Source organism: Doryrhamphus excisus, linkage group LG15 (genome assembly GCF_037039965.1).
Source record: "Doryrhamphus excisus strain RoL-2023G ecotype Guam linkage group LG15, RoL_Dexc_Guam_v1.1, whole genome shotgun sequence".
Taxonomy (NCBI): domain Eukaryota; kingdom Metazoa; phylum Chordata; class Actinopteri; order Syngnathiformes; family Syngnathidae; genus Doryrhamphus; species Doryrhamphus excisus.
The window spans coordinates 7,752,347-7,777,438 of record NC_136371.1 but is presented as its reverse complement, the minus strand read 5'-3'; the positions used below and the strand labels follow the sequence as shown (position 1 = coordinate 7,777,438).

General features: G+C 40.9%; 1 protein-coding gene across 2 annotated transcripts in view; it reads left to right on the top strand.

Moving 5' to 3' along the window:
* The window catches only part of mgat5 (alpha-1,6-mannosylglycoprotein 6-beta-N-acetylglucosaminyltransferase), a 39,736-nt gene extending 15,798 nt beyond the window's left edge, over window positions 1–23,938 (top strand). For both annotated transcript variants that reach the window (XM_058050643.2, XM_058050644.2), the window contains exons 7-17: window positions 630–791; window positions 1,432–1,601; window positions 2,022–2,156; window positions 3,890–4,023; window positions 7,754–7,887; window positions 17,124–17,273; window positions 19,917–20,063; window positions 20,409–20,525; window positions 21,512–21,586; window positions 21,704–21,861; window positions 22,777–23,938. In XM_058050643.2, the coding sequence (XP_057906626.2) occupies window positions 630–791; window positions 1,432–1,601; window positions 2,022–2,156; window positions 3,890–4,023; window positions 7,754–7,887; window positions 17,124–17,273; window positions 19,917–20,063; window positions 20,409–20,525; window positions 21,512–21,586; window positions 21,704–21,861; window positions 22,777–22,975 (1,581 nt within the window). In that variant the 3' untranslated portion in view covers window positions 22,976–23,938. The remainder of the gene's footprint in view (window positions 1–629; window positions 792–1,431; window positions 1,602–2,021; window positions 2,157–3,889; window positions 4,024–7,753; window positions 7,888–17,123; window positions 17,274–19,916; window positions 20,064–20,408; window positions 20,526–21,511; window positions 21,587–21,703; window positions 21,862–22,776) is intronic.
* Window positions 23,939–25,092: the final 1,154 nt, after the last annotated feature.

Here is a 25,092-nt window from a genome sequence, read left to right as displayed (position 1 = left end):
TAATGATTTTATATCCTTGCCCATGCGAAAGCTCTCTCAAATCCCACTTAGAGCATTTCTCTAGGCTGACAGGCCTGTGCACAGTCCATGGTATAAGCACTGGAAAATAAGGCCCTGTTTCACCGCTGCGGGTGAATCAATATTAATCACTCTTCATCCCCTCTGGTTGCATCAACACTGCTGAGCCCTCCATGGTGGGGAACTGCCATTTGACAGGCTTTGGAGATTTTAATTCAGGCCTGGATTTTAATAGGTTCAGCCCACGGAAGTGATTTCCTGTCGTGATGAGAGATGTAAATGTGCCGCTGCAACCATGTTCCAGCCATTTTAGGAGCTGGCCCCCGTGATTGCGTCAATCATCCCCTTGTCTTTCATTCTGCCATTCTCTGTCCAAATGTATTCATTATTATAGGGCTTGGCGATATGTACCAAATATATTGCAGTTGATAACCGATATACAGTATATCCCGCACGTGCCTAGGGTTTCTCTGGGTACTAAAGATATTTGAATATATTGTATAGTCAGTGCATGCAGAAATGTATCTCATGGTTAGCCAAAAGTTCATGTTGAAGTATGTGCACACATTTGTTTTGGCTCACATTTGTTTGTGTAACATTAACATATGCAGGCAGAAATCCGGACCAGTTTTGAAGAGCTGTACCGTATGATGTCTAAGCGGGAGGAGTTCCGCTGGATGATGCTGAGGATCAAACGCATGGCTGAGCCATGGGTCCGTGCCATTCGATCGCTGGCTGCCAAGCAGAACCTGACCAAGCGTAGGAGAAAGAAGGTAGGGCTTCGGCCCGAGCAGCGGAACGATGCTCACAGTCGTGCAAAGCAATAAGCTGATGTTGCTCTGCAGTGCGTCTCACAGGTTAATGCAGCTATTTGAATATGCACTTCTAAAATTGGATTTAGTGGTACCTCCCTCCTTTCTTTCACACCCCTATTTTAAGTTATTTTGTTTTTAAATGTGTTACACTGAGGAGACTTCCATCATAAAAAATGTACCAGCTTACATTTAGAAGAATATCACAGCTATTTTTGATTGTCTTTTCCATCGAGTGAAAGGACTGACATGGATATTCCATTGTGTCACAAGCAGCTGCCAGTTCGCACTTTTAAATAATGCACTCACACTCCCATTTGACCTGCCTTGTGCTTCAGTTACATCATATTCCCAAGATGGCTTGGTGCTAGAGCAAAACAACATTAACTTTATTGAAGCAGATTTGAGTCCAATTTTATACATTTATACATACAAAGACAAACCACATTTTACGTTCACACAAATGGAGTCTCCAGTGAACCTTACCCAACAAAGAAGAGAACACCATACAGGAAACCTTGAGCCAACAGTCCCTATTTGGAAACCATTTTTTATTGTACTACTTCCCAACTCTTGTCATTGTTCCTGTCTGCCCTGTCAGGTCCTGGTCCATTTGGGTCTGCTAACTAAAGAGTCAGGCTTCAAGATTGCAGAAAACGCCTTTAGTGGCGGCCCACTGGGTGAATTGGTCCAGTGGAGTGATCTCATAACCACGCTGTACCTACTAGGCCATGACATCCGCATCTCTGCTTCCCTGGCTGAGCTCAAAGAGTAAGTACATTCAAGAATTGTTTGTTTTAACCAGTGCACCGCGAACTGTGCCTGGAAAAGAAATTAAATTTTTTTTGCTTAGACACATTTAATTTGAGTGACCACGAAACAACGTTTCTTGGGGTTTTATTGCCCTGACAAACATACATTTTATCTTGCATGTGCCTAATATTGAATAGAAGCCCACTGGAGTGTGAACTGCTGCGCTGTGCAGGTTTTTTGACCAAACAAATTAATCCCACCTGCTCGTCTCCACAAGCCAGCTTCACTACCTCCTCTCTTGCTGTACTTATTCACTTGATTATTCACATAGAAAAATGCATTATATGTGAATTTGTTTCCAATACTACTATATTTATGGCCTTATTTTTGATGACTTTGAAATTGTTTGACTATATGTTGCCAAACACGTCCTTCCAGGATCATGCGGAGGGTGATGGGAAATAAGTCCAGCTGTCCCACTCAAGGTGATAAGGTTGTTGAACTCATCTACATTGACATTGTGGGCCTCACTCAGTTTAAGAAGACGCTGGGACCTTCGTGGGTCCACTATCAGTAAGTACTTTTATATTTGGAATTAAAGGGCCTCTCAGAACTGTGCTGCTGTCCATGTAGTGGACAAAGGTTCAGTGTGCTATCTTGCCAACACTGGTTTTGTCTCCCGACACCTTGGCTTAAATTTCATCACTATTTTATCACATAGTACACTATCTTTGTCCCTGCGTGTTTCATGTAACGAAAAGAGTACATTTGGTGTATTTTTGAGATATTTATATATTTGAATGCATTTAACATCATCAATTCATAGATACAGTATATGGACAGAATTATATTGCTCCAACTTAGTTTTCCTATACACACTCTTGCTACAGATTCTGCTAACTGGTTTTAAAACGGTATCGGGTATAAGCTTGTTGACAGTGAATGTATTTTTTGCACACATGTCATATTCACCAAAAGGGTTTATGCGTCCATTCTATTTTCCGTCCAATGGTCTCTTGAGAGTTGTAATTGAAACCTTTTTGGTTTGAAGCGAAACTTATACTGTCAGAAAAATAAAAGGAACAGTAGATCAGGGGGCACGGATGGCCCCCTGGTTCCTCCTGTTTGTCACCAGGTTTTGTTTCACTCCGCGATAACACATTAAACTACATCCACTCCCATTGTGCCCTAAGGAAATTGATTCAGCACCGGTTGTAATCTAAGGTCCAGATGTTGTTTGCTGCATTATTTCCCTGGCTATTCATGTCAGAGCACTAAAATCTAATGAAATGTTGAAGTGCTGGTATTGTTGGAGACTATTGCTGTACCTTGAAATAGCTTTCAAGTGTCCTGCTAACAAAAACACAAACACAGGGTCAAGGATTGTCCATGGGATCTTTACGCATTTAAATGATGTCATGTCAGTGTAGCTTCTCTATTAGTGAGCAGATTTTGTCACTTTTGGGGTCAAAACCAATCCTGATTTAGAAAAATAAGCACATTATGACTCATCTCATGAAACTCAGAGCAGGAACGCTATAAAACGCTGACGATGGAAAACTGCCATACATAAACACCTCCCCTCGAACACACAGTTTGACTTCTTTTTATTATGCAATTTGTCAAATGAAATCTATCACTGTAAATATGCTAATCCTTTTGGAAAATACAATTTTTACAGAGATGGGTTGACTGAGATGTGTTAAAGCACGTATACATCATGTTATGGCCCGAGCATCACTTCCCCATCTGTCGTTTGAAATCTGCTGGGACAATTGAGAGGATGTGTTTTTGTTCTTGTTTCAGTTTTGGACTGCAGTCATGGTGAATACTGTATGTCTCACCGGGCCCTTCACAGTTCACGCAGCCAGCTGCACACCATCTGGCTGCAATGGGAGACAATCAAGACCTGAATTATGTTGATTAATGCTAATATTTGTTCTTGATTCAGAATAATTTCTTTAATTATCTTGAAAATACCAGAAAAATCACATTATAGTAATAAGATTACAGTATATTAAAACGACTCGCCGTGAATTAATGCTACACCTTTTAGTGCTTGTTTTGCAACTCATTCTTCTTTTATAGACATGACATTAGAAATGTAGTGTTTCACATAGCTGCCCTTCACAGAGCAGTCCAGGAGTTTCAAGTCATTGCAAATATTGCCACCATTAGATTTACTGGTGATCAGTTCAAACCAGGGGTCAGTCTTGTCTGCAGCTGTGAACAGACTAAGTCATACCGGAAATCTGCAAATAGATGAATGGTTAAGTAACATATTTTTTGCATTTGACACACCACAGGTGCATGTTGAGAGTGCTGGATTCATTTGGGACGGAACCAGAGTTCAATCACGCCCATTATGCCCAGTCCAAAGGTCACAAGACACCGTGGGGGAAGTGGAACCTTAATCCTCAACAGTTTAACACCATGTTCCGTAAGTGGCTGACATTCATGCAGGGATATAAAAAGGTTTACGTGCTGTTTTATTCTGAGACTGAGGTAGTAGGGTGAAGAGTGATGCGTCACTCAGATTTCATCACCTGAGCAACTGTGATTTAAAATTAGGTGAAGATGATGGAGAACGCTATACTTTTAGTATTGTATTGTATTACAATGTACATTATCTGCATTCTGAATATCATCTCCCATCTTATGTTGTCCTGCACATTAAAGAGAGGCACTCAGGTCTCCATTAACAGTTATGAGTATAAAGAGCTTTGTGGTCTCTTTGTGACATTACCCAGCCCCATTTTTTGAGGTGAATGTGGAGGGGCACATCAGAGGAGAGAAGCAATCAGACTTCCCCTAGAGTATTGAACATGTTCCCATTGTGTAGAAAATGTAAAATGTGACTGTGGGGGTGAGCTGTGGAGCTCAACAGATTACCGCTGCAGCCATTTAATACGGTTTCTGGAAAGTCTTTGCAAGTCTCAAGAAGTATCCAGTAAAATTGTGCAAGTCCAAGTCATGTCTCAAGTCACGACAAATATTCATATTTAACTCATCAGTCCTGATTTGAAACTCCTTTTAAGTGACATTCTCAAGTGGGTGTGTATGCTCACGCACGTGGAAGCAGTAGATGTTGTGGTGGGGCGGGAGGAGGAGAGAGAGGAAAGGCTGGGAAGTCGTAATTTTTGTTGACCGTTTCGTCACTCATTTTTTAATGTGTTCTTTTGTTGCTTTATCACGTTTCTGTACACATGACTTCACAAGATTATACTAAACCCAGCAGCAAAAGGCACAAGGTGGCTACATTACTTGCTTGTTTGCTGGACCGGTCTTTCAAATGGCTATCCTGACACCTAATTGAAGATATCATACTACATTCATTTGTTGAGGAATTTGCATAGTGCCCCTCACCTTTGGGTGCAAAGTGCAGGTTTGGATCGCACTATTTAAATTAAGTAATTAATCATGGCAAGATACAATGGCACAATGTTGATAAGTCATCAACTAAGAGAGAAACCCTCAACAAAGGCAGAGAGCTGACACCAATAATAAGTTTCATCCTTCCCATGAGATATTTTTGTACTCAAATAACTTCAAATTAGCCAACTATTCATGTAAATCACAAGAAGCTTCTCTACAACTACTTGTGTGTTTTCTTCATAGAATTATTTATTGTAGGTTAAAAAGCTCACTGTCCCCAGCATTAACGATGTAAAACAGTACACAAGCTGCATATAAGCAGTAAAAAAAATGTGTGCATTGCATAATGTTCAGACAGATCGGTCAGATAGTTAACAACATGAGATTGCATGAAAGTAATATATGGATCCCTGTGCTTATTGTTTGAATGTAGATATAACAAAGGACATATCTGGTAAATGGTGTCGTATTTCTTCTATCCAGTTTGGTCGATTATTTTAAGAGCAGGCATGCCCCCATTAATCATTGTTTGCTGGAATTGGGATACTTTGGCTTTTTGGCCAGTGAGACACCACGACGGCAAATCGAGCTCATTCATCTATTTCGTTTTGGCCACGGTTGTTAGTGGGAAAAAAAGGGTTTTCTCCTCTCAATTAGGCACACATCTTAGTAGTATCTTTTTTTCTGATTCCTCACAAAAATGCAGTTATAATTAGGGGTGTAACGATAAAGCGGTTTCGTACATACCACAGTCTCAAAGATCATGCTTTGGTTCATTTTTGGTGCCGTAAGGGTACGAAATACAAACAATTAAATAACATTAATTAATTCATTTTCTACCGCTTATCCTCGTGCTGGAGCCTATCCCAGCTGTCTTCGGGCAAGCGGCGGGGTACACCCTGGACTGGTCGCCAGCCAATCACAGGGCACATATAGACAAACAATAATTCACACTCACATTCATACCTATGGAAAATTTGGAGTCGCCAATTAACCTAGCATGTTTTTGGAATGTGGGAGGAAACCGGAGTACCCGAAGAAAACCCACGCATGCACGGGGAGAACATGCAAACTCCACATAGAGATGGCCGAGCTTGGGTCTCCTAGCTGTGAGGCTTGCATGCTAACCACTCTCCACCGGGCAACCATTAAATAACATATACATATGATGTTAAATGAATGAATATTTTATTTATAGTATACGTGAGTTTCTTATTGGCTGAAGTGCAGCATTTATCATTCTCCCTCACCTTTTGTTGTATCTACTTGTTTTAGTCCATTTACGTCAGGACTCAAACTATTTGGTGTGGTGACTTATTTTTTTCCAAAACGCTCTTTTTTCTGTTTTTGTTTGTTCATTTTATTTCTACAATTTGCTAAGGGCCCATAAAAAAACAAGATGCAGGCAGCCCTTCGGACATCCCTGGCTTATATACGAGTATACTGGATGGAAAAGTGTTTCAGACAAGTGTCTCCAGGCTTTCTTCTTAGTACTTCTTCACTAGTCAAGACTCCTGCTCTTCAAAGCCCGGGCTGCATGCGCATCACCGCCTGGTGAAAATATTAAGATCAATCCTATTGATTTTCAATGTATCCTACTACCGATTCACATTCAGCGATGTAGTCAAATGGTGTCAGAGGATTGAAGGTTCAGTCTTTCGCTGTAAGTGGGGCAGCTTCAAAAACTTGAGGTACCCATAAGAGACATTTTCCCCCAACAAATCGAAGAATCGAAGTGACAGATCTTCTCATCTCTTCCCCATTTCCTGTTCGCTCTCCTCCTTGCATGGCACAAAGACCCATAAATCACACCATGGAGCAGATAAAAGGCTCCACTGTGTGCTATAATGTTAGGAAGTACAAATGGGGACAAGATCCGAATGCAGTAAACTGGACCAAATCACACTGCATGCCACTCTGGCATTTTTAATCACACGCAGTGTGAAGAAGAGCTTTCACCGTGATAATGTAACACTTGTATGGCATCCTGCCTAGAGAGAGTACTGCATACCGTATTGCCTTACTTAACATGTCCAGACAGGAAAATTTGTCAAGCTGTTGTGTGAAAAGTGAGGCAGTGCCACAGTATCTTTTACTCATTATCCAAGTGTAATAGAAACACATTGTTGAGTTCAAAGCATTGTGTATTGAAGTGATCCATAAAGATAAAAGGCTTATTTTATTTGTTATTCATCTAGAGAAGAGATGACTGGCAGCTGAATTTGCAGTTGAAATGTTCTCAGTAGACCAGTCATCATCATTATTTTCTTTACAGAAGCAAATTCCTTTGCAGTGAATGACCTTAATTGGCTTCTACGCTTGGTTAGCTCAGACCACAGCATCACCCCAGGGTTCTGCACAAAACCCAAATGCACACCAAAACAGCCCCCCCTCGAAGTAATTTACTGCTTGCTTTCACAGAACAAATGAAGGGATGATATGGCTTGCCTTTTGTTTGTCTTGAATGCGTCTTTTTTATTGCACGTTGTAATTTCAATGTAAGCTTGAAAAGACTTTTAGTTTTAGAAAGCAAATGGCATTCAAGTGAGGACAGAAAACCGGTGACCTCATGTAATGGTGGAGTGGTACTGTCCCATTTTTCTATGAAGTGGGAATGTGTGCCTAACTCGAGCAAAAAAAATAAGACTTATTTTTAAAAGATATGTATTTTAAACATTTATGGCCACAATTATGAATATATGAAGGTGAGGAAAAGGCTACTTAATAATTTCTACTTTGAGGCAAAAACACACTGATGAAAATAAACATTTCTTCTATCCCTTTACTTCCAACAGCTCACACGCCAGACAACAGCTTCCTGGGCTTTGTTGTGGAGCAGCACCTCAACGCCAGCGACATCAAGCACATTGATGATATCAAGAGGCAAAACCAATCTCTAGTCTACGGCAAAGTTGACAATTTTTGGAAGGTATGAAAACTGTTCATGAATCCCATCAATACACAAAAGTTTAGAACGAGATTTTGACACAATAAACCAATATGTACTTGTTTATGACACACTCTCCAAACCTGGCCAGATCTTTACAAGGATATTCTATTCTGTATATATCTGAAGTGTGTATATACCGTATTTTCTGGACTATAAGTCGCTCTGGAGTACAAGTCGCACAAGGCCAAAAATGCATAATTAGGTATAAAACATACATAAGTCGCACTGGAGTATAAGTCGTATTTTTTGCGGGTAATTTATTTTACAAACTACTTGACCAAAACGGACATTACATCCTCTGGGAAGACAAGTTCTAACAATAAAATAATAGAGAACAGGCTGAGTAAGTGTAAGATATGCTAACACAATGGTTATTCAGCTACACAAAAAATAAACATGAACAGAAAAGGTGTCCAGTATTTATGTAACATAAACAGGTTTTTCATTTATAAGTCGCTCTGGAGTATAAGTTGCAGGAACAGCCAACCTATGAAAAAAAGTGTGACTTATAGTCCGGAAAATACGGTATATATAGTCAGGATAAAAGGAATCTTGGATGATAATAGGTCTTTCCGTGATTGGCAATTTCATCCTGTATATTAGGGAGGAAACCACAAAAGCCTTACAGGCATATCATGGTTTTATTGGGACGGCCTTGGGTAAAACTTTGACGGAAACCTCATAGTACTGTGGTTTAAAAGGTCCGGTTCTTATCACCCTCTCAGTACAGCTGTAATGTATTCAAATGCATGCTCAGACTGCGTCACAGAAACCAAGGGGATTACTGTATCCTTGACAAAAAAAATGACAAGGAGACTTGGAGAGATTTGCACATTGTTTTGCATACTATGGACAGCAGGATTACTGGCCCTGACTTGATGAGGTTTTAGCTGACACCGTCTGTTTCATAATGCTTCCCTCCAGATCAATCAAGGCTCTTGTACACCACATTTTCTAATTGCCTTTTGGACAAAGGCCTCATTTCGTGCCGAAATTAACAGGGTGTGCTTGACCCATCAGCTGTCACCCCCATCCCATATTACAATGTCTCAGATGGAGTTGGACAGTTGATTGGAGTTAGCGGTGGAGGAACTTGGCCAGACATCAGCCTTCATCTAGACACCTCTTGGGATGAACTAGAATGTTGTCTAGGCCAGACATTCTTATCCGATATGAGCATTTGACCTGAAAATATCTTACAGGAATCGAAAGCATTCTGTCATTGGCAGTTGAAAGACCACCTTCATATTTTGTACACTTTTCTATCTGCTTAATGACTCGGTGTTTGTCTAATTATCTTTGATTATTGAGTTTAATTGGTGCCAGACCCTAATGCAATAAATGAATGTCTGTGATGTAGGATTTAATATTAATAAATGGAATAACCTGTTTAGTAAAACCTGATTAGTTATTGAAAACCCGTGAAAGTGTGAGGGGGCGATGTTCGAATGACCGTAACAGTCAATTGATAAAAAAATATTTGGAATGAATGCAAAGGTAGAGTTTTGTTTACTGCCTTCAGTAATAACCTGAGTGGTACTGAAGCGGAACAAGGTTGTGTGACTGCTGGTCAATTTAATCAATTACCTATTTGGCCATACTGGTGCAAAGTTCACACAAGTCCGGAACTTTGAAATGCAATTAATATCCTCAGGACCTTCAAAGTCAAATGAACAAAAAAATACGAAGAAATTCTAAATAGTGCATCGTATTATATTTCCAAAACTCCCGCATTAGTCGCTGCTAAATGTCCAGTTTGGGTCCCTTAGGTTTCATGCAGCAATATTCTATTCGCTGTGCCTTTCCAAGGCAGGCCAGGAAAACCCATCAGTTCACAGCAAGAGGCATTAGCTGCTAATCAGACTCCCCAGTGTGTTCATTACCTCCTGCTTTTAATTAAAGGACCATTTTGGAGCCGACTGATAACAAGCCAACTGCCTTACTTTGTTTCCCTCCCTCTATCTTTTAGTCTGTCCGTATCACTTCATCCATGTTGTGGGAGTCCATGATGGACAATTTCTATTTCCCCTTTGAAAACTGCAATGATTTTTTTGCTTTAAATGAGAAAAAATGTTTTTTTCATAGTATATGAGGTAAATTATATGTTGACAACAAGGCATACAGAATGTGACAGGAAAATCTCCAAAAAATAGAAATACCAAATGTTATACAGGCGGTTTATTCGGCCATTCTATTTTTCTGTCAATGCCATGAGAGTAGCGCATCTCCGTGTTGTAAACACTAACCTTGGTACAGCATTCTCAACAACCAGATGACACCGTTCTTGTACTTGACAAGAGGACTTGAACACAAATGGTACTTCCTACGTAGATACAGAAAGCTGTTTGAGGGAGGCCAGTCACACAAATGGTATGTCATTAATCAAACCATGGTCACATGTGCTTACAAAGCACAAAAAAATACTTACCTTAGATATGTTTTTTCAGCCAATATAAATGTGTTGGCTGGATACTCTTTCTATGTCCCTTTTCCCTGTATGCTTCCCACCCGCTTCAGAGTCAAAATGTTTCTCTATAGGAACATGTGAATTTGAAACGGAACATTGTCACACACAATCATAATGGTCATATATCACGGCTCTCTGAACAAGAGACAAGAAACGTCCACTACATTACTAGATTGCACCATGCAAGACATAGCAGTGCAGCACAGAACGTGATTGATAAGACGTTTATCATCAGAAGCATAGATGAAGTAAGAGCGACGGTCTCTCTTCCAAGGTTAGGGGCACACTTTATGCTGAGTTGTACCACTGGCTTTGTACCCAGGCACGCCCATATAAGGAAGTCACAGTCTGGATAGGCTCACTGTGAAGTCACAGTAAGCTGGTGTTAGGTAAAACTCTCTGAAACTGAGCATTTTGAGCCATCCCCAACTTCTTTTAGGGCTCACTTCCAAATGTGCGAACGTCTTTGGCATCGTTTAACACGATAATACAACATTTGAACAACATTTATAGGTCAGAAAAGTGGAAAAAGCTTAACAGGTTCCCCTTTGAGAAGCATATGTTAAGTCAAAAATGGAGGTCATGGAGGTCTGGTTTTGACTGAGCATGCAGCCAGTGTTGAGCTCTGTTCCCTTTCTGTCTGAACCTTTTTTATGTCTAATTTCACTTCCATGGTGGTGACGTTCCTTTCCTTTGATGCAATTCCATCGGAGTCTGACTTGAGCTTGGGAGACATGATGATGGGCAGGAGGTTAGGGTTGGCCTTCCTCAGTGTAGCTATTTGCAAGTGAGTACGCATTCTACGTATAGGTATTTATTGATCTATTCTCGTATTTATTAACCAAACCACTTTGGCTGAAACTATGTTTTTAAGTAATTCATGGCAGTGCTTTGAAATCAAGAAACATCTTAAACCAAGGACCAGCTTGATTCCGTTCTGTATCTTCACATTTACAACACATAGGTGGTTTGTTGTGCACATAGGCTCAGTCAACTTGAGTGAAGTTGGCCCCCCACCTTGTTAAAAACTGTGTGTGGTAAAATTGACTTATTTTTTAGTGCTATGTGTGTGCTATTTTGTGCAGTAAAAATTACTGTTTGTGCTGCTTTTGTTTTTAACGATTAACGATTAGTATCTTTTTTCATTCTGAGCATGTGGGGGGCCTTTGGTTGACCTATGTAACAAACTGTAATAACTCAAAAATGAAAGCAGCACAAACATTAATTTTAAAATAGCACTAAAAAAAATGAGACTACTTGACCAGAGTTTTGAGTGAGCTGGGGGACCAACTTCACTCAGGTGCTCGGTCCTTAGCGTTGTGTAAAAAACAACTCTGTACAGAACTAAAGTAAAAGTTAAATTGAATCTTAATGTCTCACACTCAAACTCTATTGCAATGTTACCTTTCAAAGGAGAGCCCGAGATTGGAGAATAAATCTCTAGTTGCTGAAATAAAATGACCAGGCTTTCCGGATGGAGCTGTTTCCATAGCAACCCAGTAGTGGAAAGGAAGCACAAGTGATAAGAGACCCTGCTTGGTGTTCACTGTCACTTTTTTTTTGTCTCACTGCACACAAACACCATTGTTAAATAATGTAGAAGGCCAGTGAGGTGATATATTAAATACTTGATTTTGGATATTTGTGTGCAGTTATGAACTCTATTCTCCATGGTGTGGTGGCACAAGTCACATTTTCTGCACATGACTCAGTCAGTACACAGACTGAGCTCTCCATCCCTGTTTTACCAGGTTTAGTTTCTAATTGTGAGTCTGATAAAGCAGAAGGAGCACCAGGAGTGTTGAGAATGAGGAGGATGCATGGAGAGAGCGGAGGAGAGCTTCAGGCCCTTGGCAGCAGATCAAAGGACATGGTGGAGAAAGACAATTTACACTGAGCTGACAGGGACGAACACACTCAGTGAAGTTGGCATTATGCTGAGTAGCACAGGCGGTCAGCCCACACTGTCACCTTACAGGATCATAAACGGACAACAGAGAGTCTCATCCTCCTTGTAATGAGGGATATTTGGGGTGTTTCAGTGTTTAGCTAGGCCTCTCTTTGTTTTTCTCTGGATGCAGTTTGGAGTGTTTTTGTGGAAGGCATCTTTCTTACACAGATTCCTCCACAGATAATGTAAATACTGTAGTATTCTTTTACGGCATGTGCCACGGACCATTTGTGGTAAAGTGAAAAGTGCTTGCTTTTTAGGCTGAGCACAGTGGTGTACCATCAGGGTCAGCAAATTGTTTTGTTCCATGAAACTGAATCAATGTATTCCCAACAGTCTATTCATCTTCATTTCACAGTCTCTTGGCTGCACTGCTTCACACTGCGTGTGTTGTCATGTCAGTGTCATCTGCCCAGGCCTTCAGAATCAGTAGTGCTGGCCCGTGTCGTTTAAACATTATTAGTAATGGGGCTGTTTGTTTGTTGCAGATTTCAGATTCGCCTCATAGAGCCAGCAAGTATGCTTACAATAATGTCAGCTTTTTTGTTTTTCCATCCTCTGATGTCTAATCATTGGTTATCTTGATGCTTCAATATAATAATAATAATAATAATACATTTTATTTGTATAGCGCTTTTCAAAATACTCAAAGACACTTTACAGAAGAATGGAGTTGAATAAAGCAAGTAAACAGAGTAGATGACACACCAAAATACAACATTCATTGGTTAATACACAGTTAAAACATGAGTAAAAGCATTCAAAACAGATTTAAAGAGGTGGGTTATTAGTTGTTTTTTGAAGGTGGGAAGGTCAGGGCAAGCAATATATTATATATATACATTATCTATCACATGAACAGCGCAGAGTGACAGAAATACTGCAAACATATCGAATAAACACTGAATATCATATTTATAAAACACGATCTGCTGTCAATTTCAGCCTGTGAGCGTGTTGTTGTTTTGTGACATGAAACAGTGGAAGTCTTCCAGACAATGGGTGGTTATAATGTATTTTATTTATGTTTTTGTCATGTTTTAAATACTAATTGTGAACTGCTCCGGATGATGATGTAGTGTAGAGGTTTGGAGTGGTATTCGAAGATAAAGGGTTAGCTGGGCTTGTTAGCAGTTATGGTATTCCTTCCCAATATCTGTTGATATTTTTATAATTGTGACAGGATAGTAGTGATTGTGTCGTTTAAGTTCCCATGTATGAAATGCACCGCCCGCTACTGAGAATGATATGAGCTCAGTGGCAAGACTCATTGCCTCCTCCTCACATACGGTATGCACTTGCAGTCTGTTAATGTGGATAATTATGCCACCCACTCCCTCAGACAACATACACTGCGGGGCTCAAGCCGTTCATAATCAGAAATGGGGATGCCTTCCTGGTAAATGACTCTGTAATGCATATTTTCCATACAGGGAAATGTAAAGGACAGAATGTCAGCACAAAATTAGTATACTCCCCATTATTATTGTCTTCGGTGTCTTTGTGCAAATGTCAATGCACTTCAAATAATAAATCCAACATCGTATATCTGACTCATTACTGTTCCATCACTGCAGAGTGTGCAAGGGAAACCATGTCCCCTCTTCCACTGCATTACTTAAGTCAAAATATTCTTGCTGATAAGCTCAAAGCCCCCCCAGAGTAGAGTTGGTCGGAAATGATTTCCGAGCCCAAGATGATCTGAGGTTCCTTTTCAGTATTGGGTTAGTCAATCCAAGCGTACCTCTTTGCATTGTGATGAGGCAGAACTGTCTCTCCTTTTCTTTTCTGGAAAGAGGCTTCATTTGAAACCAAAGCAAGGATGCACGCAGGGGTGAATATAAAACGAGGGGAAAGTGTTTTTGTGTAAACCTTGTGTTTGTAAGCGAAGGAGTCTTTCCAAGGTTATCTGCCAGACACTTGAACATCATAGACCGAACATAAGATGAATAGACTGAATGTGCGTGTGATTGAGCGTGTTGATCCCAGTGTAAACTGTAGATTAATTACAGAATCAACCAAATGTTTGGCATTACACGCAGTCCATTACAACAGTCTGCGCTACCTTGCAGCAATTCCTGAGCCTAAGGTAGTCTTCACAGTTCATACTGCACTCGTATACCACCTATGCCGCTCTCATTTCCTCCGTTAGTTGGGATTTACTTTCTGATTTTAAAAGGTCACACTCACCTCCTTCCTCCAATCAACCTCTCCAGCTAATGCAATGATTTTTATTCCTCCCGCAATCGATCGACTTCCGGGTTTCAGGTTACGTACTCCATTTGTATATGCTTACGTTCCGCTTTTATTTTTGTGCTTTTTGTATTATCCCACATTCCACTGACCTGCTGCATGCGTATGTGTGAAATGCTTCTAACAGCATCTGGCATGCAATGTCCTCTGACCGTGAAGCTTTATGTAAGGACTGCCTGAAAGGCTCATAGGCCATCTAATGCTTCTCCACTGCGCATACTCACGAGGTCACAACATCAAACATCAGTACACCCGGCACGTACTTATGCCCTTCCAAACTTGAGCTCCTTTTTTCATTAGTGTGCATTATACAGGTAACAACTTATGTTTAAAAAAGAAAATACCATATTGACCCAAATATAATATATGAAATTCTATTCTGAAAAAGACAGGTCTTTCAGGCTTATCCACAGTGCACACTGCCACAGACACAGTGGGAGTTGAGCGGAGAGAAAGCACTTCCAATAGATTTTCTTTATGGTTATGGTTCTTTTTTTTTTTTTTTTAGAATCAAACACCTGTCAAACGGATAAGAAATATAAATAAAATATAATTTAGCTGATGTTGAACATGATCGAAAAAATACTTTTTTGCATTTCATGATGTCTTAAATGTTTGTTTTAAAACTGGTCTTGGATTGTTTAATATTCGGGTCAATATGGTAAATATAATTTTACATCTTTAGATAGTTTAGAAATCTTATTGTTTGTAAATTTTGAAAAAAACTATTAAAGCCATCATTTCAGTTGAAGAGCTGATGTATTAACCATTACAAAGTAATTGGCACATGTCTCCACGGATACCTGCTGTTCACGACTCCCCCACCACGCACACAAATCTCCGCTCACCTGAACAAAAATATTAGAGGGGAGTGATTTCAGTTTCTAATTAGGACTTCTAACCTAATCACTCATACACACACACATACACACACGCCACACACTCAGCAGCCAGCTTTAGTTACAGCAGGCTGGCTGGAGGCATCTGATAGCCAAACCCACTGGGAATCTGTCGAGTGGCTACCTGAAATTCAAGCTCCAATCCCTGAGCCACACACACACACACACACACACAGCACAAGAGCAAGGGCAGAAAAAGTGTTTTGAGAGGCAGCCTTGTGTTGTTAGTTGGCTTGTATGTAAATTTGAAAGTTGGCAGCTTTCAGCAAGTGAGGCCTTGCTGCCCCCATGAGTCTTGACGCTATTGGTAATCGAGCAATGCTCCGCTGCATGTCTGTGTGTGTGTGTGTGTGTGTGTCAGAGCACGCCTACGGGCAAATGTGCCTTTGTAGCATCCTGTCATTATGGAGAAAGTAAAAACCACTTTTATCCATATTTGGTGGTCTTCAAATTTTTAAAGAGACGTTTTTTTCTCATGAGGGTCAGGCTACAGAGAAGACTAGAAGTGTCACAAGACATCCAACTCACGAGAGATGATTTTAATATTAATTTTAAGAAAATAACAATTTTTATTTAACATTCTCAAAACTATTTAGGGGGGTTTTGAAATGTTCACTGTCCCACAAATTGACAATAAACAATATCAACCTTTTTTGAGACCAATTAACATTACAATTAATACATAACAATGTAAACATTACAATTAATTAACATAATTAATTAATACATAATAATGTATCATAGTAATGAAACATTTCCTTTCATTTGTAATCCTTCACGTTGTAAAGTTGTGGAATTGCCATTTGTGTCATGTCTTTTGTCACAGTCGATTTGTATTGTACATACTATATAAAATGTTTGGAGCATTTCTTGAAATGCTGCCTTTATTAAAGAGCAGAATTTTTTACTTTTTTTGCAAAGACCATTTTGGCTGTTCTTGTATTTATTTTGCCGATCAAACTTCTCGGTGAGTGTTGACTCAGTGTGTCGTTTTTTTTTCCGAGATGGGAAAACTGTGTCAGGTGGATATATTTTTTCCGCCTAATTTCTTCTACATGCAACGCTGTTTGCAGGACTCCAGTCTTTTGATATGTGTATGCTAGAAGCCCCGCCTCCCCCGACAGAGACAAATTGGCTGTGTGATTGACAAGAGGTCTGACCCGGTCTCACAATGTCTCAACCAGCTCTTCTACGAAGAATGTAGGGGCTAATGCACAGAATGGTATCTCTTCCTGTCTGTTCGGAGGCGAGAGACGAGGAAAGCATACACGCATGCCATCCGTCCATCCATTCATTTTCTTCCACTTAGTCTCTGCAGCAGTCCTCAGTATGGAAGTCCAGACTTGCCGGTCCTTAGCCACCTCCTCCAGTTCCACCGGGAGGATGCTTTCTCAGGCCAGCCGTGACACATAATGCCTCTAGCATGGCTTAGGGTTTTCTCAGGTAGCTTTAACATAATGCAGGTGGAAATCAAAAAGGGCACTTTAATGTGTAATCCAATATTGTGTATGCAAATCCCGGAGAAGTTCTGCCCAGAACCATTACCGTGACTATGATACGAAATACATAAATTGAGATTTGCATTCAGTTTTTTTGACCCATCCTGAATGAACACATTTCCTGTTTTTCTCTCCGTTTCTCACAGGACAAAAAGAACTACCTGGACATTATCCACAGCTACATGGAAATACACGGCACCGTGCACGGCACCAGCACTGTGCACCTCCCAAGCTACGTGAGGAACCACGGCATCCTGAGCGGCCGAGACTTGCAGTTTCTCCTCCGAGAAACCAAGGTGAGCTCACCTTGGTTTGGATGCTCACCTGCATTTGGATTTTGTCATCAAAATTAACTTTCATCATGTCAAAATCAAGCTCATTCAGGTTTTTCTACATCCTCTTGGTTCTGCATTAAAAACGCTTTCATGCATGAAGTAATTTAAGACACTTAAGTCCTGAGAACAGTAAACAGTAGGTGTTTTCTTCAACCTTGCCGCACCTACAAACAGACTGCTGAGCTAATTGCCCTCATGGGGCTTAACCGACTGTACGGGAAAATTATCAGGGGGATGTCCTTCTGTGAAGTTTTATCATATACCAAGACCTTACATGACCACCTCCTGTCCAATCACTGCTCCTCTATGTCTTATCTCAGTTCAGTCCAACACACACACACACACACACACACACACGCGGATGGTAGCTTTATTTTCATTTTGGTTTATTTCTTTTGATGCCATCGTTCATGGAGAGATGTCATCATAACTGACACCCACCACTTTGGGATGAAGTGATTCAAATGTATTTCTTAAAGGGCAAGACCATTGTGACCTCATAAAACATATCTGCAGCGATAATTTGAGAATTCACCGGTATTCATCTTAACATTTTGCACAAATGTCACAAGAAGATCATGAAGTGATGACATTTTCTATCCGAAAAGGTCAGGTTCATTGCGACATTGCATTGTTCTGCAACAAAACACTTTCCTGTCATTCAGCATCCAACACTATAAACCTAATCATGCGGGAACCATCAGCCCTCGCTAGGAATATTTCAGCGTGAGCTTTCACTCCTCTAGGCCACAGGAGCTCTCACAGTGACTGACTTCCACTTCGGTTCCCCTCCCCTTTTAGCTGCCTATAAATGGAGGTTGACTGTTTCTCAAGGTTGAGGAGCTTTTGCATGCACTTACACAACACTTCCTCCAAACACAGATGTAGTGTTCTATGCTGCCACCTGTTGTCAAGAACCTGCTACTAACCAGGCATTTAAAATAACCCAAGTGTCTCATTTGGATTGAGTGTGGCCATAAACAACAACTTGACTAAACAAGATTTTCTTTTATGGCGCTTCTTCTCCATCAGCGATGTACTTATTTTTTTACAAACTAAATTGAATGCCATTGTTTTTACCATTGTCTTTATTTTGTAAGATAACGTGTGACCCGATTTACATGATTGTAAATAAATACACTTCAAGAACTGGATTTCTAACCACCTAATCGAGACGTATTAATCTGCCATATTAAACTTACCTGTAATCAGATGTGGTCTGCAAACCACAGCCATCATTACAACGTGGCTATATTTATAGGTTATCACATGGTTTGTCTGGTATCAGGCCAGGTATCATGACCCAACTGTCAGTATCAGCCCGAGACCTGGGCCTGATACCAGACAAACCATGTGATGATCTTATTATCACATACTATTTAATGATGAGCTTATTATCACGTACTATTTAATCAAAAGACCAGTGTAAACACAACAATTGCAAAAATATTTGAACAATAATATTTTAACAGTCTTATCTTATCAATGTCTGACAATTAAAGTTCCATTAATCAAGTTTGGGTTTTTTGGTGACTGGAGAAGCACTAGGCACTAAGCACTCGTGTGCTGTTCTCTGATTGGTTGTTTCACGGGCACGATACCAGAGGACATCTAGGGGGGCTGATACTGGACATGGTTAAACTCTATATTTTATCAGTATCACTGCCCTGGGCTTTGACACAGTATCATTTTGGCCTTTTCCCGTATCATTCATGGGCGGTTTCTAGGGTACAGGGCCAATTAATACTGTAGTATGTGATATTACTCCATGCCAGACAGGTCTAATTACCTCAGCTCTGGGGCTGGTTTTTAATAATGGATAGGTGTTCTTGCAAGGATTCTTTATGTTGACAGTACACATATTGATGGCATCATTAAAATATGAGCATTCTTCCAAAGAAAAGAACAAAAGCCAGACAGTAATTTCAATAGAATCATCATCATCAAACAATGTTTATATTCTAACACTGGTGGTCCGTGCCCGCTCATAAAGTGATTCAGAGAAGATAAACGACAGCACTATTGTTTTTTTTTTACTATACAGTGAAATAACCCTGTGGTTAAGGTTTGGAAAATTATATTTAATTTCACGGCTACTATAACAATGCGTGTTTGTGACCGTAACATTTTTCCCTTATTTTAACCCCACCCTCTTCGATGTGCCACATCGACTGTACTCTATTTTCTTTTGATGGCCGCCGGGGTTTGTTTGTTTCGGTCAGCTAACTGCTGCTATCAGCAAACAGCAGAGGCTTCTCGCACACAGCCAATGAACTGTTCTTGCCAGTTGCTTTAGTAGCTTTGAGCTGTCGGCTGCCACAAGTCGCCTCCTGCCCGCCTGCATCAGTGTTTGACAAGCTGGCAGTCATGTTAGCGTCAAGACGGACCCAGCTTGTGTTTGCGGGCGGCAAATGTTCAACCAAACTAAAACTAACAAGTCATCTGAGATCATTCTCAGCTTAGAACTAGAAATTGCATGTAAATTCTATGCTTTTTTTAAAATTAAAATTAGTTTTAATTCAGAGGATTGTATGAAAACAAGTCCAAAATACCGTGCTGGGGATAACATCAACAAATGTTCTTTTTATTTCACCTCTGTTGCAGTTGTTTGTGGGTCTGTCCTTCCCCTATGAGGGTCCCGCCCCCCTGGAAGCCATCGCCAATGGGTGTGCGTTCCTCAATCCCAAGTTCAACCCACCAAAGAGCAGCAAGAACACTGACTTCTTCAAGGGGAAACCCACCGTGAGAGAGGTAATTAGTAGTGGGCGGTCAGGGCCAGCAAGGCCTTCTCTGCTGGCCTAAACATTATCAGAAGCATTTCTGCAGAAGCAACTTAAATTGTAGTATTCCCTGACATTTCTAATCATTTATTCTGAACAGTCTATTATTTTTGTGCTAGCAGACTGTCGTCATGTCAATGTAATCTGCCAAGGGCCTTCAGAATCAGTAATGCTAGCCCATGTCACTAAAACATTATTAGCAATGGGGTTCTTCCTTGAATCACATTTCAGATTCCCTCCGTTTCTACACCCTCTTGATTGGCTGATGTCTGACAATCTGCGTTACAATCTGTGCTCTCTGCTTCCTTGCATGCAGTTGACATCGCAGCATCCCTACGCTGAGGTTTACGTTGGACAACCTCACGTGTGGACTGTGGATATTGACAATCCTGCCGAAGTGGAAAGAGCCATTCGCTCCATCCTCAGCCAAAAGGTAAAGACAACAAATCCTCGCTGATGCAGTTTTTCAAATATTGGACCCACCATCAGTCCTTGGATCTGGTCCTGCATTGTGCTTTGTAAGAACATTGGCTTTGTTGGTTGGACAGAGCCTTATATGCTTCGGGATCTTGGAGCTTACCAGGCTCCAGCTTGTCTCCGCACACCTCCCTCTCCTCTTTCCCATCCTCCACCCTACACAAGGACACAGAAGGAGTTGTGTATGATTTAGAGCAATAACAAAAGCCTCATTTGTTGAGCTCCTCTGCTCCAAAGCCCCATTTGCGGTACAGTCCAGTCCATTTCAATACACTACACTATGTTCTTTTCATTGTCAACAAGCACCCAACCTTAGAGGTAACAGCAGCAGTGGTCAGGTACCTAAAGGATTTGAGCAGTCCATTGATTGGTCAATAGTCGACTGTGACAAAGTGGGGAAATTGGAAGAACATAAACGTACCTTTTCTTAAAAATATATTGCCGATTATATATCCGTTATTTGCCCTTGTTTACTGTGTTGATTTCTTCTTCTTTGTTAGTCAGGTTGCACTGTCATGCTGTTAGTCTGTCTGTCGCAGCTGTCGCCATCCTGTTTACGATTCCTGCAGTGTAAATGCGAGCCAGATCAAGTTTTACCATTGTGGAGTAGCATGCATTGATCTAAGGAAGATGCCTTTTATCCGCCTTTTATTAACATAATACAGTATAGTCAATCCCCGCACATTCGTGATTCATCATGTAAGACACAAAAGGGATTATTTATTATTGGTGAGCTACCTATACATGGGGGTAAGGTTAATAATTACAACAGTCACTTTTATGGCAAATGATGATCCAAAATTATAGACCATCAACGTCAATCTAGAAGGATAGCTTGAATGGACAAGGGGCTAACGTTGACTGAAAATCGGGGATCTACTGTATAACTGTCGCCATCGGACAAGCCATTTATTTGAAGCGTCTTTTTTTTTCTGTGAGCAGATTGAGCCTTATTTGCCATACGAGTTCACCTGTGAAGGTATGCTGCAGAGAGTCAACGCCTTCATTGAAAACCAGGTACTGAATTATCTCCTACATGTGAGAAATTGTAGTTAATTGCATGTAGAATGATGATTTCGGAGCACTTGACCTTGCACTGTTACAGTTGCATGATGGGATGTGTCGTGTCGTCAGGATTTCTGTCACGGCCAAGTGATGTGGCCTCCACTCAGTGCGCTTCAGGTGAAAATGGCCGAGCCAGGACGTTCCTGTAAGCAGGTGTGTCAGGAGCAGCAGCTCATCTGCGAGCCCTCCTTCTTTCAACACCTCAACAAGGACAAGGACTTGGCCAGGTGATGCACACCTGCACACACATTTGGTTGTTCACTTTTTTAACCAAGGACCACATAGTGAAAAATGAAAGGAAGCAAGTGCTACTTTCATATTTTGTAAAACAACATGTGGTATGGGTGGCACGGCGGTATAGTGGTTAGCACGCAGACCTCACAGCTAGGAGACAAGAGTTCAATTCCACCCTCGGCTATCTCTGTGTGGAGTTTGCATGTTCTCCCCGTGCATGCGTGGGTTTTGTCCTCCCACATTCCAAAAACATGCTAGGTTAATTGGCCACTCCATATTGTCCATAGGTATGAATGTGAGTGTGAATGGTTGTTTGTCTATATGTGCCCTGTGATTGACCCGCCTCACGCTCGAAGACAGCTGGGATAGGCTCCAGCACCCCCGCAACCCTCGTGAAGAAAAAGCGGTAGAAAATGAATTAATGAATGAGCATGTGGTATGAATGTGAGTGTGAATGGTTGTTTGTCTATATGTGCCCTGTGATTGGCTGGCAACCAGTCCAGGGTGTACCCCGCCTCACGCCCGAAGACAGCTGGGATAGGCTCCAGCACCCCCCGCGACCCTCATGAGGAAAAAGCTGTAGAAAATGAATGAATGAATGAAGATGTGGTATGAATGTGAGTGTGAATGGTTGTTTGTCTATACGGGCCCTGTGATTGGCTGGCCACCAGTCCAGGGTTTACCCCGCCTCTCGCCCGAGGACAGCTGGGATAGGCTCCAGCACCCCCTCGTGAGGATAAGGGGTAGAAAATGAATGAATGATGAATGAACGAACATGTGGATATGCTAAGCAGCAAAACAGCCCCAGACCATCACACTACCACCACCATATTTTGCTGTTAGTATATGCATTTTATGCGCATGTATTTATTCTTTATTATTTATTCAGCCATTTGTTCATCCATCAGGTTTGGCGTGGACTGCCAGACAGTGGAGTCGAGCGCGGACACCGTGGTCCCAGCCTACAGCGAGAGCCGCCACCACTGTATCTTTCAGTCCGACCTGCTCCTCTTCAGCTGTGCCGGCGCCCACCAGTCGCTTAAGCGCATCTGCCCGTGCCGTGACTACATGAAAGGCCAGGTGGCGCTGTGCAAAACCTGCCTATAGCAGCGTCGGCACGCATCCTAACAGGAGGCAACGCCAGGGAGGAGATCCGCTTCCGACATCCGAATAGATGGAGTGGATGTGTGTTTAAAGGACTGCCTTGCCAGATCCAAATCACTCCGACTCCTCCACGGGAGACTGTTTGGATGGAAAAACACAAGACCGTGTGTTGTCATATTTATTGTTTAGTTAGCGCCTCTTCAGGAACATTCCAGAAGTCGTGTAACGATACTTGAATCAACAAAAGGGAGTCAACTTTGACTTTTGTGCAGCACATATCAGTGAGCGGCTGCCTTTTGTCTCCAGGCTGAGCAGTGCAACCAAGCACCAAGGAGACCCCAGCTAACTAATCCCACCCATCGTCCTCCCCCCTTGCCCCCTTCATCCCTTTATGTAGGTTGACACTGGAAGACCCACATGCCCGACACGAAGGGGCGTGGCTTATCCCGTACAAAAGAGATGGCTAGTTTTACACTGTAACCAACTTCTGTACAAAAGTAATGAAAGTGAACCTTTGAATAGAGATTTAGATTTTTATTCTGGAAGTTTTAGGATTTCCGGATATGGGCATCCCATGGGCTACTCTTACAAGACAGAAATGTCCAGTTGTGGACATTTTGATGTGGAGATTGTTTTTTTTTTCCCAATTAATTCACATGTTGCACAGGAATTTGAAACATTTTCTATGAATATGTAGAGCAGACTAATATCCAGTAGAGGCCAGTAGGTTTATAGAGATGGTTCAACTTTTCCACACGGCCCCTGCGTCTCTGTAGCTTAGTCACTCCATGGCAGGATTATTATTCATATTCAGCGTTTCGCATACATTCATTTATTTGAGGCAGCTTGCTATCATAAAACCTCAAATAGGAAGACTTCAATATCAGAGAGATCAATATTGCCAACTTAGTATCCAGACGAGATGAGACTCTTATTTTGAAATAATGCCTAGCGACTTTTTTCTGGACACTTCACTATGAGCGACTGTCTCGTGGAAAAAAAAAACATATTTGATTTGCTATTTATGATTTTTTTTGTCGGTTTTGTTTTGTCTCCCACAGCATCCATAAAAATAACTAAACATTAAAAAAAATGGATATTATGTCACATGATCAGAGGTGACTGTAGTCAGCAGCAGTCATACCGCTGGGCAGCCTTCACCTCGTTCTCATTCTTTCAGAAGAAAATGAATATGAATAGTGATTCTGAATGATTATATTTAAAATTGATAGGCTCTCCAGAAAAAAGCAAGTCTAAAATATTGTGTGGGGAAGTGCACTACATTTATATTTAATTACATTTAACAATATTAACACTGTATATTGTTTATTGGTTTAAAGTTTTTTTTCTTTAATTTATTTTGTATACAAATTTGAATCTCTGTGTTTTTGTTCCTTATGTTTATTTATAAAAGGGGTGTCTTATTTATGGAGAGTTAATTTGAAGAAAAAAAATTACATATTTAGGATGACCACCAGGGGGAGGCATTGTATTCTTCTAATGGCTTGAGCAGTAAAATAGAGGTCCTGTAGGTTTATAGCCATACCGATATTTTGCCGATTTGACCACCATGGATTTCCTGCCTCAATTTAGTCGCTTGTTTTTTAAAAGCAGACAAGAAATGTGCTTCATTTTACTGTGACAGCCAGCAGGGGTTTCATAGCCAAGCTCTCAAGTGGTCTAACTTTGAACATGTCCAGCTCCATGGCCTCTGACACAGACTGTTTTTATGTTGACTTTATTTTTTTATTTATTTCTCACAAGCCAGTGGCTTAAGTGTTTCAGAGAGCATGATGATGTGCCTTTTTAGGACTTTTTTTTTCTTTGGTAGGTTCCCATCCTTGCGGGAGGCAACCTTTATCTCTAACATCAACTGACTTCCTCCGGTGTATTGAACTCAAATCACTTTTTTTGTTCTTATGCATTAAATCAGCCAATTGAGCAATTGATTTCTGTTAGTGCAGGGGGGGGGGGTCCAAAGTACAGCCCAGGGGTCATTTGTAAAAAATAAAAATAAAAAATACAGCTAAAATGGAAAAATCTGCAGCCATTTTAAAATACTTAGAGAAAAACATTGGAATCTAATGAGAATTTCATCATTTTCAAAGAAGGAAAAATGG